General features: G+C 42.5%; 1 protein-coding gene across 1 annotated transcript; it reads left to right on the forward strand.

Annotated features, from left to right (window-relative positions):
* Positions 1–1,875: 1,875 nt before the first annotated feature.
* LOC124796157 (myogenesis-regulating glycosidase-like) lies at positions 1,876–9,515 on the forward strand. The gene is made up of 3 exons (XM_047260248.1): positions 1,876–1,990; positions 5,771–6,741; positions 9,057–9,515. Exons 1-3 carry the CDS (start codon positions 1,876–1,878, stop codon positions 9,513–9,515), a joined length of 1,545 nt encoding a protein of 514 aa, XP_047116204.1.
* Positions 9,516–12,195: the final 2,680 nt, after the last annotated feature.

Raw genomic sequence — 12,195 nt, forward strand, 5'->3', positions numbered from 1 at the left:
AAAGATCGCACTGTTCTACCTTTTTTAAATCGTCACACAAACGTCAAAATGGCTGATATTTATATAAGTGACCATGTAACAGAAAACCAAGAGATATAACAGAGGGAAGTCCGTTGGACTTGTCGAAGTACCAATTCGAATGTATACAGAGTATGCGAAAAAACTTGCCTGTGTTTTAGCAGCAGTGTACCATATGTCACTGGAGGAGTGAACCGTTCCTAATGATCAGTAATGAGCACAGGTCATTCCCATTTACAAGAACAGATATCTCTAAAGTCGCTCTCTTATATAGCTTTTGAACATGTTTTATGCTCGCTTATTATGGCGTTTTTAAGACACATAAGTGAAGATCTTTGGTCATGGTTAGAAGGGAAACACCATGCCAGACCGGGACCTCGGTAGTTCTAGGACTGAGGGTCATTTTCAAGAAACGTTCATTTGCTCACTGGAAGCGTCTTATCAAAAAGTCCTCTCTTCTACAGCAAGTGTCCCAGTCGTCGATGTATTGCCAAACGTCAAAAACAGCCTACGCACCGAAATCGTTCTCCTTGTAAGTAAGAGCATTAAACTTCCGTTACCCAAACCATTCGAATACGACTGTGTTATAACCAGAAAAGTATAACTTGTCAGACGTTGGATATCGGTCATAGAGAAGCTGTGAGACTACACTGAAAGGCTGAAGAAACACACTGTGAAATAAATGACTTCGCGTGTAAACAAAAATTGTACATTATTCATGAAATGCTCGTTTCAATGAGGAAATGCCAAATTGAAAAAAAAAATTATCTGTAAATGTTGGACTCGACAGAAATTGCTGTCATACTGCAAATAAATCTTACCTTTCTGGAGAAGAGATGTCTTCGATGCTGTTTCTCACTAGTGGTTTTGAAAGCCAAAATAAATCAAGAGAATATAAATAAGTAAGTTTATTTGCCTCCATTATCGCATAATCGTTCGTTACAAATTTTTCAGAGAAGCAATCAATCCAGTTTAGATGCTGAATGTTAGACTAGTACATACTTGCACAAGCGATCGTTAAATTATTGTTAATTTTTCGGGGGATGTAACCATCAAGTCTTGTACACCGAATCTCAAGAGGTTATTTACAGCTAGTGACACTGAATGAGGCGATTATAAAATGGTATAAATCACGAACATGACTGCATTGATTACCTCCAACAATCTGTTGGCTATGATGTACAATATCATGGTTCCCAAAACCTATAAATATTAGACAGGCCACTGAAATCATTGTTCATGATGAATGGATAGCAGTCGAACGTTTTTTCTGCAGTTGGAGAGTTCAGATCTTATTTATGAAATTATAAAATATAAAGAATTCTGTAGTAATCAGAGATTGATATTAATCATATTCGAGTAACAAGTCTGACACAGTAGTTAGCTGTTTACTGAACAATTTGATGAGCAAGACCTTTTACCAATTATACACTATTTTCGGGAATCCTGATAGTTTTGCAGGTTTTTCGTACACTATGTGTTCTCATTTCTGTTTATTAACTACTTGACGTGTGTTCCAATGTGCTGACAAAATTATAGACATAATACTGTTTTTAATACTATGATTAACTGGTATTGTTAATTTGTAAGGTATTTTGTGGGTCTACATAAACGGATTACGCTAAAATTACACAATAATTTATTTTGGGAACGAACTAAAGAGGTTAAACCAAGTGTACGACTATGCAAATGGACTCCATTTATCATAATGGTAATACAGTGTTATGGTGCGTGCTTCGTCACTTAATGCCACGTGTAGAGAACTTGCAGCACCAGCTTACCCTTTTACGCCCGTCGCTTAAAGTGTCGCGCGGCTACAAGTCGACTAATTTTCGCGCTCGCCTGTCTGTCGCAGCCATGTGGACGCCCACGACGCTGCTGCTACTGGGTGCCCTGGTGGCGTCTGCCTCAGCCGGGCTCAGCACCCGCTACGACCAGGCCAGCGGCCGCATCCTGCTGCTGTCCGACAGGGGTGAGTGTGGGCAGAGGGCACTGCGTGCGGGGGCTGTCCAGAGCGGGCAGCCTGCTGGCTCTGCGCTGCTGCAAGCTGCCACAGTTTCTACACAACACCCTGTCACAGTTTGAAACCCACCACTACACTAACTGATCAAAAGCATCCTGACACCTGTTAGCCGACGTTAATATAAGGTTTATCCACCTTTTACCTTTTTGATGGCTTAAACTCTGATGAGAACACTTTCAGTTAGGTGTCTGAATGTCTGTAGAGGATGGCAGCCCATTCTTCCTCAAGCTGGAGAAGGTACACTGCTGACTGGTGCAAAGTCGACATTCTAAGACAAGTCAAAGGTGTCCCATTAGACTCAGGTCAGGACTCTCGGCAGACCAATCTTCAGAAATTGTATTATCTACAAACCATTCCCTCACAGATGCTGCTTTACGACAGGGAGCATTCTCATGCTGGTACAAGCAATCACCATCTCCAAAATGATCCTCTACTGTACACTGTATACAACTCTGCAAAAATTGTTCATATCCTTTGCAACAAGCAGACTACATCTTGGCTGTGAAAAACACTTCATAGCTTAACAGTACCCCCTTCGTACTTTACTACTGACACTACAGATGATAGCATATAATGTTCTCTTCACATATGTAAAACTGAAATCCTTCCATCAAATTGCTACAGGGTACAGCATGGTCCAGCAATAACAATTTAACTGTAAATATTTTGCATAATTACTGACAATTTAAAAATTAAAATGTTATCAGAATTAACTCATTAAGACGTATAAGCACTCAAGCACTCCGTCTTGAGGCCACAAGTGGCCCATCGGGACCATCCGACCGCCGTGTCATCCTCAGGTGAGGATGCGGATAGGAGGGGCGTGTGGTCAGCACACCGCTCTCCCGGTCGTTACGATGGTTTTCTTTGACCGGAGCCGCTACTCTTATGTTAAAAGCTTAACACAATAAGACAGGTACTACAGTTAGAAATCATATGTTTGTCTTGAGCCAGTCTAATGGATTGCATGCAAATATACGAATTTCATTAATCAAGTATTTCAAAATGAGAGCACTTATCGACTTCCAGCACACTTTATACATAATATCAAACTTTTACCAAAACTTTTTTTCGTTGGATCCCCTTAAATCCCCATCCCCACACACAGACATAAAGTAATGAAAGAAAAATAGTTCATCACTTACTACATTTTCACTACCCATGAAGTAAAACTTCAGCAACAGACATGTCATTTTAAATCATTACTTCTTTACTATGAATCCTTTTCACGACGCAATTTGTATACATTATGTATATAAACCACTGAAAGTATCTGTAAAATTACTTCATTGTGCAGCATACAGTTTAGGAGATAAAATGTCGTAGACATTTAGATGTGTGAAAACATAACTCCCGATTAAAATGAGACAAAGTAAAATTTCAAGAGGCATGATGTTTAATTTATTATCTTTTTACTACCTAATCTACTCCCAGCACAACTTGCAGGTTGTACTCACACATGTCACTGAATATACTTACTTGCAAAGATACATCATCAAATGAAGCATAGTTCAGGAGACATGACGTCATAAACACTGAGGTGCATAAAAAATTTACTTTTTGCTTAAAATGCAGCGCATATTATCCAGACTTTATTTAGCCAGTATTTCACCAAGTCAATTTTTAACGACTTCCGACAAAGTTTAAGTGTAATTTCAAAACTTTTCCATACTTTTTCTCGCATACATGCTTACCGTCAATTATTTACAGCATTACCTCATTTGTATGTTAATCAGACGTTTGGAGCTGTTTTATACATTGGAGTTCGCCTATTCAAGGAATTGCGCTGTACTGGTTCTTTCCGGCTCTCTGTGCACAGTCGTTGGGCTACCTGGACTTCATTCCTCACTCTGATTTCATGTGACTTTCTTTCAGTCAAACTCTATAGTCTTTGAGCCCAGGGACTGGGTGTTTGTGTTGTCCACATCATTTCATCATCATCATCATAATCATTCATGACAGTGGATAGATTGGACTGTAAAACAAAAATTGGACTGTGTGAAAATTGGAACTTTGTATGGGCACTGATGACGGCGCAGTTGAACGCTCCACGAACCAAACATCATCATCATCTACAATCTCTGACGATCCTTATCCGACAATACATGAGGTCTGCCTGGTCTCGATTTACCTTTGGTTGTTGTTTCACGTTTCCATTTCACAATCACATCATCAACAGTGGACTTTAACAGCTCCAGAACAGTTCAAATGTCCGAGATAGATTTGTTTTTCAGGTGACATACATGACTTCTCAGTGTTGGAAGTGTCCAAGCTCTCCTCATTGATCCATTCTTCAGTTACTGCTGCTCCACTGACAACACAATACTCCCCACCACATCTTATACCAGCGGGTCCATCTCTCAAGCCATGTAGTGGTCAGTTCTGCATTACACAGGGTGGCCAGATACTTTTGATTAAATGGTATAAGAGGAAGCGAAAGTTGCAGTGTATTTTTATGTATCAGCACTACTTCTATCATATAATTACAAGAATCAATATTGAACAGATTCTCAATTAAATAACTGCCTGTTGGAGTGGTCCATTTGATTTGACGTCTGAAATGACTCAGATTCAGAATACAAAACTTGCCAATAAAATTAGTTAAAACCTAAATTTATAAATTTTAGTTACAAATTAATTTTAATGATAAGACATACACTGAGTTGTATCACGAGATACATCACTGAACTTGCGTTTCAGGGATGTGACAGTTTGTTGGTAGGTTTGCGCATGTATCTGGCACTAGGTGTCTACACAAAGGTCACAAAATTCATTTACCAAAGACGATTCAGTAAATATTCCAGAATCAAGAAAATGCACCAAAATAAACAATTCCAAACTAGATCCCTTTAGAGTAGTGAAGCAATATAAGTCAATTAGGGAACTCTTCCGGTCCAGATTGTAAACCAGTTAGGTTCCTTTCAGAGTATGCTGATGAGACAACAGTTATATACAACCAGTCGTTCAGCAAAAGATTCCTACCTAAGGACTGAAAAGTAGCACAGTTCATACCAGTAGACAAGAAAGAAAACAGAACTTATTGGACTTTTTCTCCAACAACAGGGCTACTGCTACTAAAACAAAGAATATAACTATTTGAATTCATAACTCTTCTACAGACTATTCAAATTCACACTGTCCTATAAGTTACAATTTTTTATCAATCTTATCGTTGAATCTTGGAATCAAGACATGGAACATGGACTAAATCTTAAAAGAACTTTTCATTTCTTTTACACAGGGAATACTTTTTCTTTGTCAGAAGTATCTGTATTTATGTAAGGTATTTATCGCCTCTTGAATGTGGATCGACGTCCCTGGGAACTGTTAACTCCGTGCACAAGCTGATATTTCCTCTCGCGAAATTACTTCGATCGTCGTCCCATTCTGAATTAGCTCGTTGTCCCTGTGCATTACTAACAACATGTAACTAAAAAAAACAATCCCACACAGTCTCTGTGCTCTTATTTACGTTATGTCATATTACAATGTTCATTCGTGAGCACCATTGTCGACAAGAAAGCACAGGAATATATATCCAGGGTTGTCAAAATAGTAGTTACATACTCCTTGCCTGAGAGCAGAAATGGTTGGTCGAACAGTTGTCCAACAATTAAAATTAATTACAAAATTGTGTCCCTGTGTATTTTATTATTTTATGATAGTTGTTTCATGTATTACTTACTGTCATTCATTCACTCACAGCAACTATATGCTTGCATGTTGCAGGTGGAGGCGAGGTAGAAGTGGGATACATCGAAGCCTCCAGCAACCAGCGGTCTGCAGTTCCACGCCACGAGACTCGTGGAAACGAGGAGTCCTTCGACTTTGGCGCCTCCAGAGTTCTCGTCCGGCACCAAGACAGGTCGGGCGAATGTCTCTGGATCCGGCACACCAAAGACAATCCGAATGAGATAATCACAATGTGTCAGCGGCACCTAAGGAGCCACATCTACGGTGGTGTCGAATCGACCTACCGCACCTGGCCCATCGAGGACAACGTGTACAAGCACTACGCATACGTCGCCGAACATACGGACCACGCCACCATCGCTACGCGCTACTGGGTCTTCTCTGACGGAAGACTCGTTCACGTTCACACGAACGTTCCTCTATTCGTCGACCAAAACAGCAATCAGACGAGTAATAAACTGTGCTTCAGTGCCGAGAACGCGTCTCCCTACCCAGAGGACCGAAGCGACAATGTGCTGGAATACGAGCTGTGTACGTACGGTGATGCGAAGGAGGCGCACTTGGTCGGTATCCAGAAGTACCTGGGCAAGCCTGCGACGATTCCAGACGAACGCTTGGGTGTTCAGCCTTTCTGGGAAGTGGGGCCACCCGAACAGAACGTGAGAGAGCGCGCCGCAGGCATAATCGAGCACGGGTTCAGCTACAGCCTTCTCGAAATAGCCAACTTCTGGGAGAGCTGCCGCGGAAGCTTCACCCCGGACACCACCAAGTTCCCCGACATGAAGGCGCTCGTGGACGATCTCCACGCACTGGGATTCCCCGTCGCGTTGTGGATACACCCATTTATAAACAGTGACTGTGAACCTTTCTTCTCTGAGGCACAGTCCAAAGGCTACTTTGTGCGCAATAACAATGGCAGCATCTCTACTCGCTGGTGGGGTGGATGGGCCGGCATTATTGACTTCACCAATCCTGACGCGGTAGCTTGGTGGACTGATCGAGTTGCGGTGAGTACATTCGCTACATATTCTACTATCAATGGCTTAGAACTTAGTTACACAGTACGACTCTATGTATATAATGTAGGACCAATCGCTTGGAGACATTATTATGGTTACTTTAATTCTGAAAAAGGAATATATTCACTTTTGGTTGTTCAAAGGGTTTTAGACATGCATTCCTTTTCATGGGTCTAGGCAGCCCATAGATATAGTTCATATGATGAGCAATTGGAATATTTGACATTTAGCACACATAGCAGGGATGCAGTAATTTCATCTGTAGCTCACCAATCCATAACCTCAAGCACACAAGAGTGTGATATAATCGGAGAAAGATTAGATCATTTATGAATCGAGAATGGGTTAGGAAGTTTTTTATTTACTTACTTAGGGGTATTTGCCATCGGTTCATTACATTTAAAATGAATCCTTATACATATGACTGTATCCAGCGACTGGCATAGAAGAAATCATCAGGGAGCGTCACATTCAATGTAACATTTTCAAACTCAATGCTGTTGTTAGTCTGATAGTGTACTTTTATTTTCGGGTTAGCTTATACTTCTGCTTTTCGTCATTCCAAATATACACTATCGGATTACGTTGTTAGGAAGGCCTCGGTGAGTCGTTTGCAGTGGTATACCCAGAAGAAATGCTATAAATGAGTACTCAATTATTGCTTTTATGTGCTCTGATAAAAGATACATATGCCTTATGGAAATAGATGATGATTTTTTTTTTGTAATCGTCAGTTTTCTAACACGTTTGATGCAGCGATCTGCGAACTCCTCTGCTGTGCCAGTTGATGGAGCAACACTTCCGCCTCACGTCATGTGTTATTTATTGTGTTCACTGCAGCCTCTGTCTTCGCCTACAGTGTTTTCCTCTATTGTTCCCTTTAGTGACATGAAAGTTGCTCATTTTATTTCTTTTGTTTACTTAACATGTCTGCTTCCACAGGATTAAATTGAGGAGCAATTCTCTATCGTCATGGAACGAGTTAATACGTCAGGAAAGTAATAATAGATACAATAAACTGTACACGATTCGTTTGTACACACCTGTCCTACCATCCTGTCACTTTTCCTTCATCTCGTCATCCTCTTCCATATGTTCTTTTCTTCGTTGATTCTGCAGACAACCTCCTAATTCTCTATCTTAGCAATTCACCTAATTTGCGACATCCTTTTAGAACACCACATCACAGACGCTCCGATTCTGTCCTTCTCCAGTTTTTCACATACTCTATGATTCGCTACCATACAATACTGTGCACTAAACGTACACTCTCACGATGATTATCCCGAAATTGTGGCTGTATTTGATACTAGTGCAATACATTTACTCGGGAGTGCCGTCTTTCCCTACAGCAGTCTATTTCTTTGATGACTTCCTTACTCAATCCATTTCGAAAGTAGTTGAATTCGTTTACTTCGTCTCCTTTGTGGTCGGAAATATCGATGTTCAGTTTTTCGCTAATCTCTCTTCTGCTACTTCTCATTACTTTCATCTTTGTTCAGTGGACTCTCAATCCACATTTTGTGTTCATTAAACTGTTTATTCCAGCCAACAGTTCCTACAGTTCCCTCTGACTTTCACTCAGAATAACAAACTCATCTGCAACTCTCATTACTGATGTTCTTTCACCCTGAATTCTAATCGAATAACGAGTGAGATGGTCCTACAAGAAACAGGAGAGAAGAAACGACTCCTGAAAGTTCTAGACTAACGCAAGGCAAAACTCATCGACACTTATTTAGACATTACACACTTCTACAAAATAATCATTAAGGAAGAAAATGAGGGGACGACCGCGAACATGAAACTTCGTATTTGAACAACATGATCAGTAAGGTGGGATGTTCTTCACACATGCAGATGAACAGAGGGAGTTGTGCCTGCAGAGATCATGTTTTCACCTTTTGAAACAGTAATATTAATCACACTCTTGAAACTTTCTTTTATTTCCGTCCATGCTTATTCAGTATATAGATTAGGAGTAAAAAATTGTATCCATGTCTTACAACCTTTTTAATGCGAGCACTTCGTTCTTGATTGTTCCATTCCTCCCTGGCAGTTTCCCTCCGGATATCCAAATGGCTGACTAACCCGAATTGTGGATTCTGCTTTTTTTTTTTTTTTCAATGAGAACTCAACTGTTTTTTTTTTTTTTTTTCACACAGCCTGTGCCTCATTATCGACAGAGTAGCCTTGTTACTTCACGGCTGCGTACCATCCCAGAATCAAATAGTCTTTCCAAGTCGGGATGCGTCACTTCTTTGCCCCAAAGGTAAGGAATTTTATTTGTAATCTCTTTGCAGGCGCTCCGCAACGAGACGGGCGTGGACTCCTTCATGTTCGACTTCGGCGAGACCAGCTACCTGCCGCAGCCGCCACAGCTCACACCGCTCGAGAGGACGCCCGTGGTCTACACCGACGCGTACGCCAAGGCAGTGGCCCAGTTTGGGCCCATGGCGAGGCTGCGGTCCGGCGTCGAGAGCCAGCGCCTGCCCAACTTCTTCCACATGGACGCGGTGGACACGGCGTGGAGCACGCAGAACGGCCTGAAGACGCTGCTGCCCAAGCTGCTGGAGATGAGCCTGCAGGGCTACCCCTTCGTGATGCCGGAGAGGGTGGGCGGCAGCACCAAGACGGGCGTCATCGCCACTCGCGAGCTGTACATCCGCTGGCTGGAGGCCAGCGCCTTCATGCCCGCCGTCCACTTCCGCACCGTGCCCTGGGACTACGACAACGAGGTGCGTCCAGTGCTCGTGCTGTGATAGGTACTCCGTGTCTGTAAAAGCCACTTCTAAAGTAAATATGGCTTCACAGCCTTGATACAATGCGTGACGTACAAAGAATCTACAGATTAAGCCCATCTGTATATAGTAACTCTGTAAGGTATGCTAAACTGAAAACTTGTATGAGTTCAGTTTCAGCAGGGCGGCTCACAGCTGTGACTTGTGACTACTTTTACAGACGGTGGAGCTCGCGCGTAACCTGACGGCTTTGCGCGCTCAGTACGGCACGAAGATCGTCGAGCTGATGAAGCAGGCAGTGGAGGACGGCACTCCGGTCAACCGGCCCATCTGGTGGCTCGACCCGACAGACTCCACCGCTCTCAAGATCAGCGACGGTATGACCAACAGCTTTCTCTCACGGCTTCTATCTTTAGAATTATTCCGGACACGGTTTCGTATTTTATGATTCTACTTTAGAATCTTTTAGTTACGATTTGTCTGACAACTGACCATCGACGTATGTTTCCTTCATGAACTAACATGTTACTGAGGCAATCCCACACTTGAACAGATATCCCGCGAGATTCTCATCACAGTGATCCACAATGAACACACAAGATATGTTAAATGTCCTCAGAGACACCACTGTCTGTATCCATGGCTGCACTACTGTTGTTGAAGTCTCGGATCATTTCTCGTTCTTATTGTGTCCAAAGGAATATACTTACAAAGTCCATCCAGGTTCTGATGAGTTTCCTTGCAGAGACTTGCCAGCATAATTTCAAGCCTTCACAAACACTAACCAATGCAATCCAATGGCGAGTGACGAAGGCCTCCCATCGGTTAGACCGCTCGCCCGGTGCAAGTCTTTCGATTTGACGCCACTTCGGCGACTTGCGCGTCGATGGGGATGAAATGATGATTTCGACAACACAACATCCAGTCCCTGAGCGGATATAATCTCTGACCCAGCTGGGAATCGAACCCGGGCCCTTAGGATTGAGTCTGTCGCGCTGACCACTCAGCTGCAGGGGGCGGAATCAACAAACACTAAGCATGCATTACAACTCCACATACCATCACTCACATTCTCGTGAGGTCACTCAGATGTCGCATTTCGTGATACACTTGGAGATTACTCTTTCCACTCACTTTCTTCAAGATAGACTTTGCTTTTAAAGCATGAAACCATATATGAGCAACTATTTGGTGGCAGTCTTTTTTTGCATTTACATTAATAATGTTCTCAAAATCAGAAAATCAGGTAATTATTGAGGAATTAAATTAGACAAATACACTAAGAGAATTACTATGCATACATGATAAAGTAATAATACATGAAAGTGGAGACCATCTAAAGTTACCAGGACGGCTGAACCAAGTACACTGTCTGAGCAAAAAAGTGATATTTATGAGTTGCAATTCACTGTGACTGTTTAGTGTTCTTACAAGACATGGTAGGGTATATGACCCATGTGAAGAGTGTCAGATGCTGAATGATCACTGTGTAGAGCCCGGAGGTGGGCATAGTTGGCTGAGACACCATTTTCAGCACAAGACAGAATCTGAAAGAGACCTCATTGTGGGTCTCTTTTGGCCAACTTGTCGAATCATACAATATCGAGATTTTTTGACCATTCGGATGTGGGTCTGGTCCAGTGTTGCACTGTATGGAAACGTGAGAGCAGGCATAACTCGTTGTGAAGGTTTTGTTTCATCACGTCTGGTCACCAGGAGGCAGGATTGCCGTCCTGTGTACAAAGCACATCATAACCCCTTCACATCTGTGCTTCCCATCCGAAAACAACCAATTCTTTGTCATCCTGCACCAATGGTCGGAGACCAGCAGCAGCCAGACTAGGTAATTACCATCCCACGCATAAGTTGCTGTCAAAACCAAGGTACACGCGGCTGCATTTGGAGTGACGCTATGACCGAGAAAGATGGATTGCAGATGAATACTGATGCACTGTGCTCAGCACATGTTCGTTGAGAATAAGGGCAAAGTTAGGAGATACCCCATTCTCCCAGTATTTTTTGGAAAGGCACAGCAGTGTTACTCCCTGAGTAATGATTTAAGGAACCAATGTGTATGACGATGGTAATGTCAGTGTGAACTCTGATGGCACAGCTGTATGTCACAGATATCCTGCATCCTCATGTGGTACCTCTCATGTGACTGTGTTATGGTACCAATTTTTCAACAAAAGAATACACGTCCACACATGCCAAGTGACTCTACTGATTGTCTGAGCGTTCTTCAGTTAAAACGTCCGGGCTGAGAAGCCATGATCGATGTATAAAATTTCCACCTAACGTTCCATTTCCATCTGCAGATGAAGCCAGATGACCTCAGAAGATGTCTCCCGCAGATGGAGACGAAACGTTAGGTGGAAATTTTATACATCGACCACAGCCTCTCAGCCCAGAAGTCTTAACTGAAGACAACACCAGCCGTGAAAGCCTATGTTGTATGTCTGAGTGTTGTTGATATACTGCTGTAATCAGAAACACACCCAGATTTGGCCTCGACAGAACACATGTGGAAAGAGCTCCAAACTTGTCCCAGTGTCGGTATTGAGGATATCAGGGACCAGTTACAACAGATCTGGGTCAGCTTGGCTCAGGAGAGCCAACTGAATCAGTGCATGCATTTGCGTCACAGGGGGTGCAACGTCATAGTGATTAGACCGCTCACACTCGCATTTCTTAGTAAATT

The sequence above is a fragment of the Schistocerca piceifrons genome, chromosome 4 (assembly GCF_021461385.2).
Source record: "Schistocerca piceifrons isolate TAMUIC-IGC-003096 chromosome 4, iqSchPice1.1, whole genome shotgun sequence".
NCBI classification, from domain to species: Eukaryota; Metazoa; Arthropoda; class Insecta; order Orthoptera; family Acrididae; genus Schistocerca; species Schistocerca piceifrons.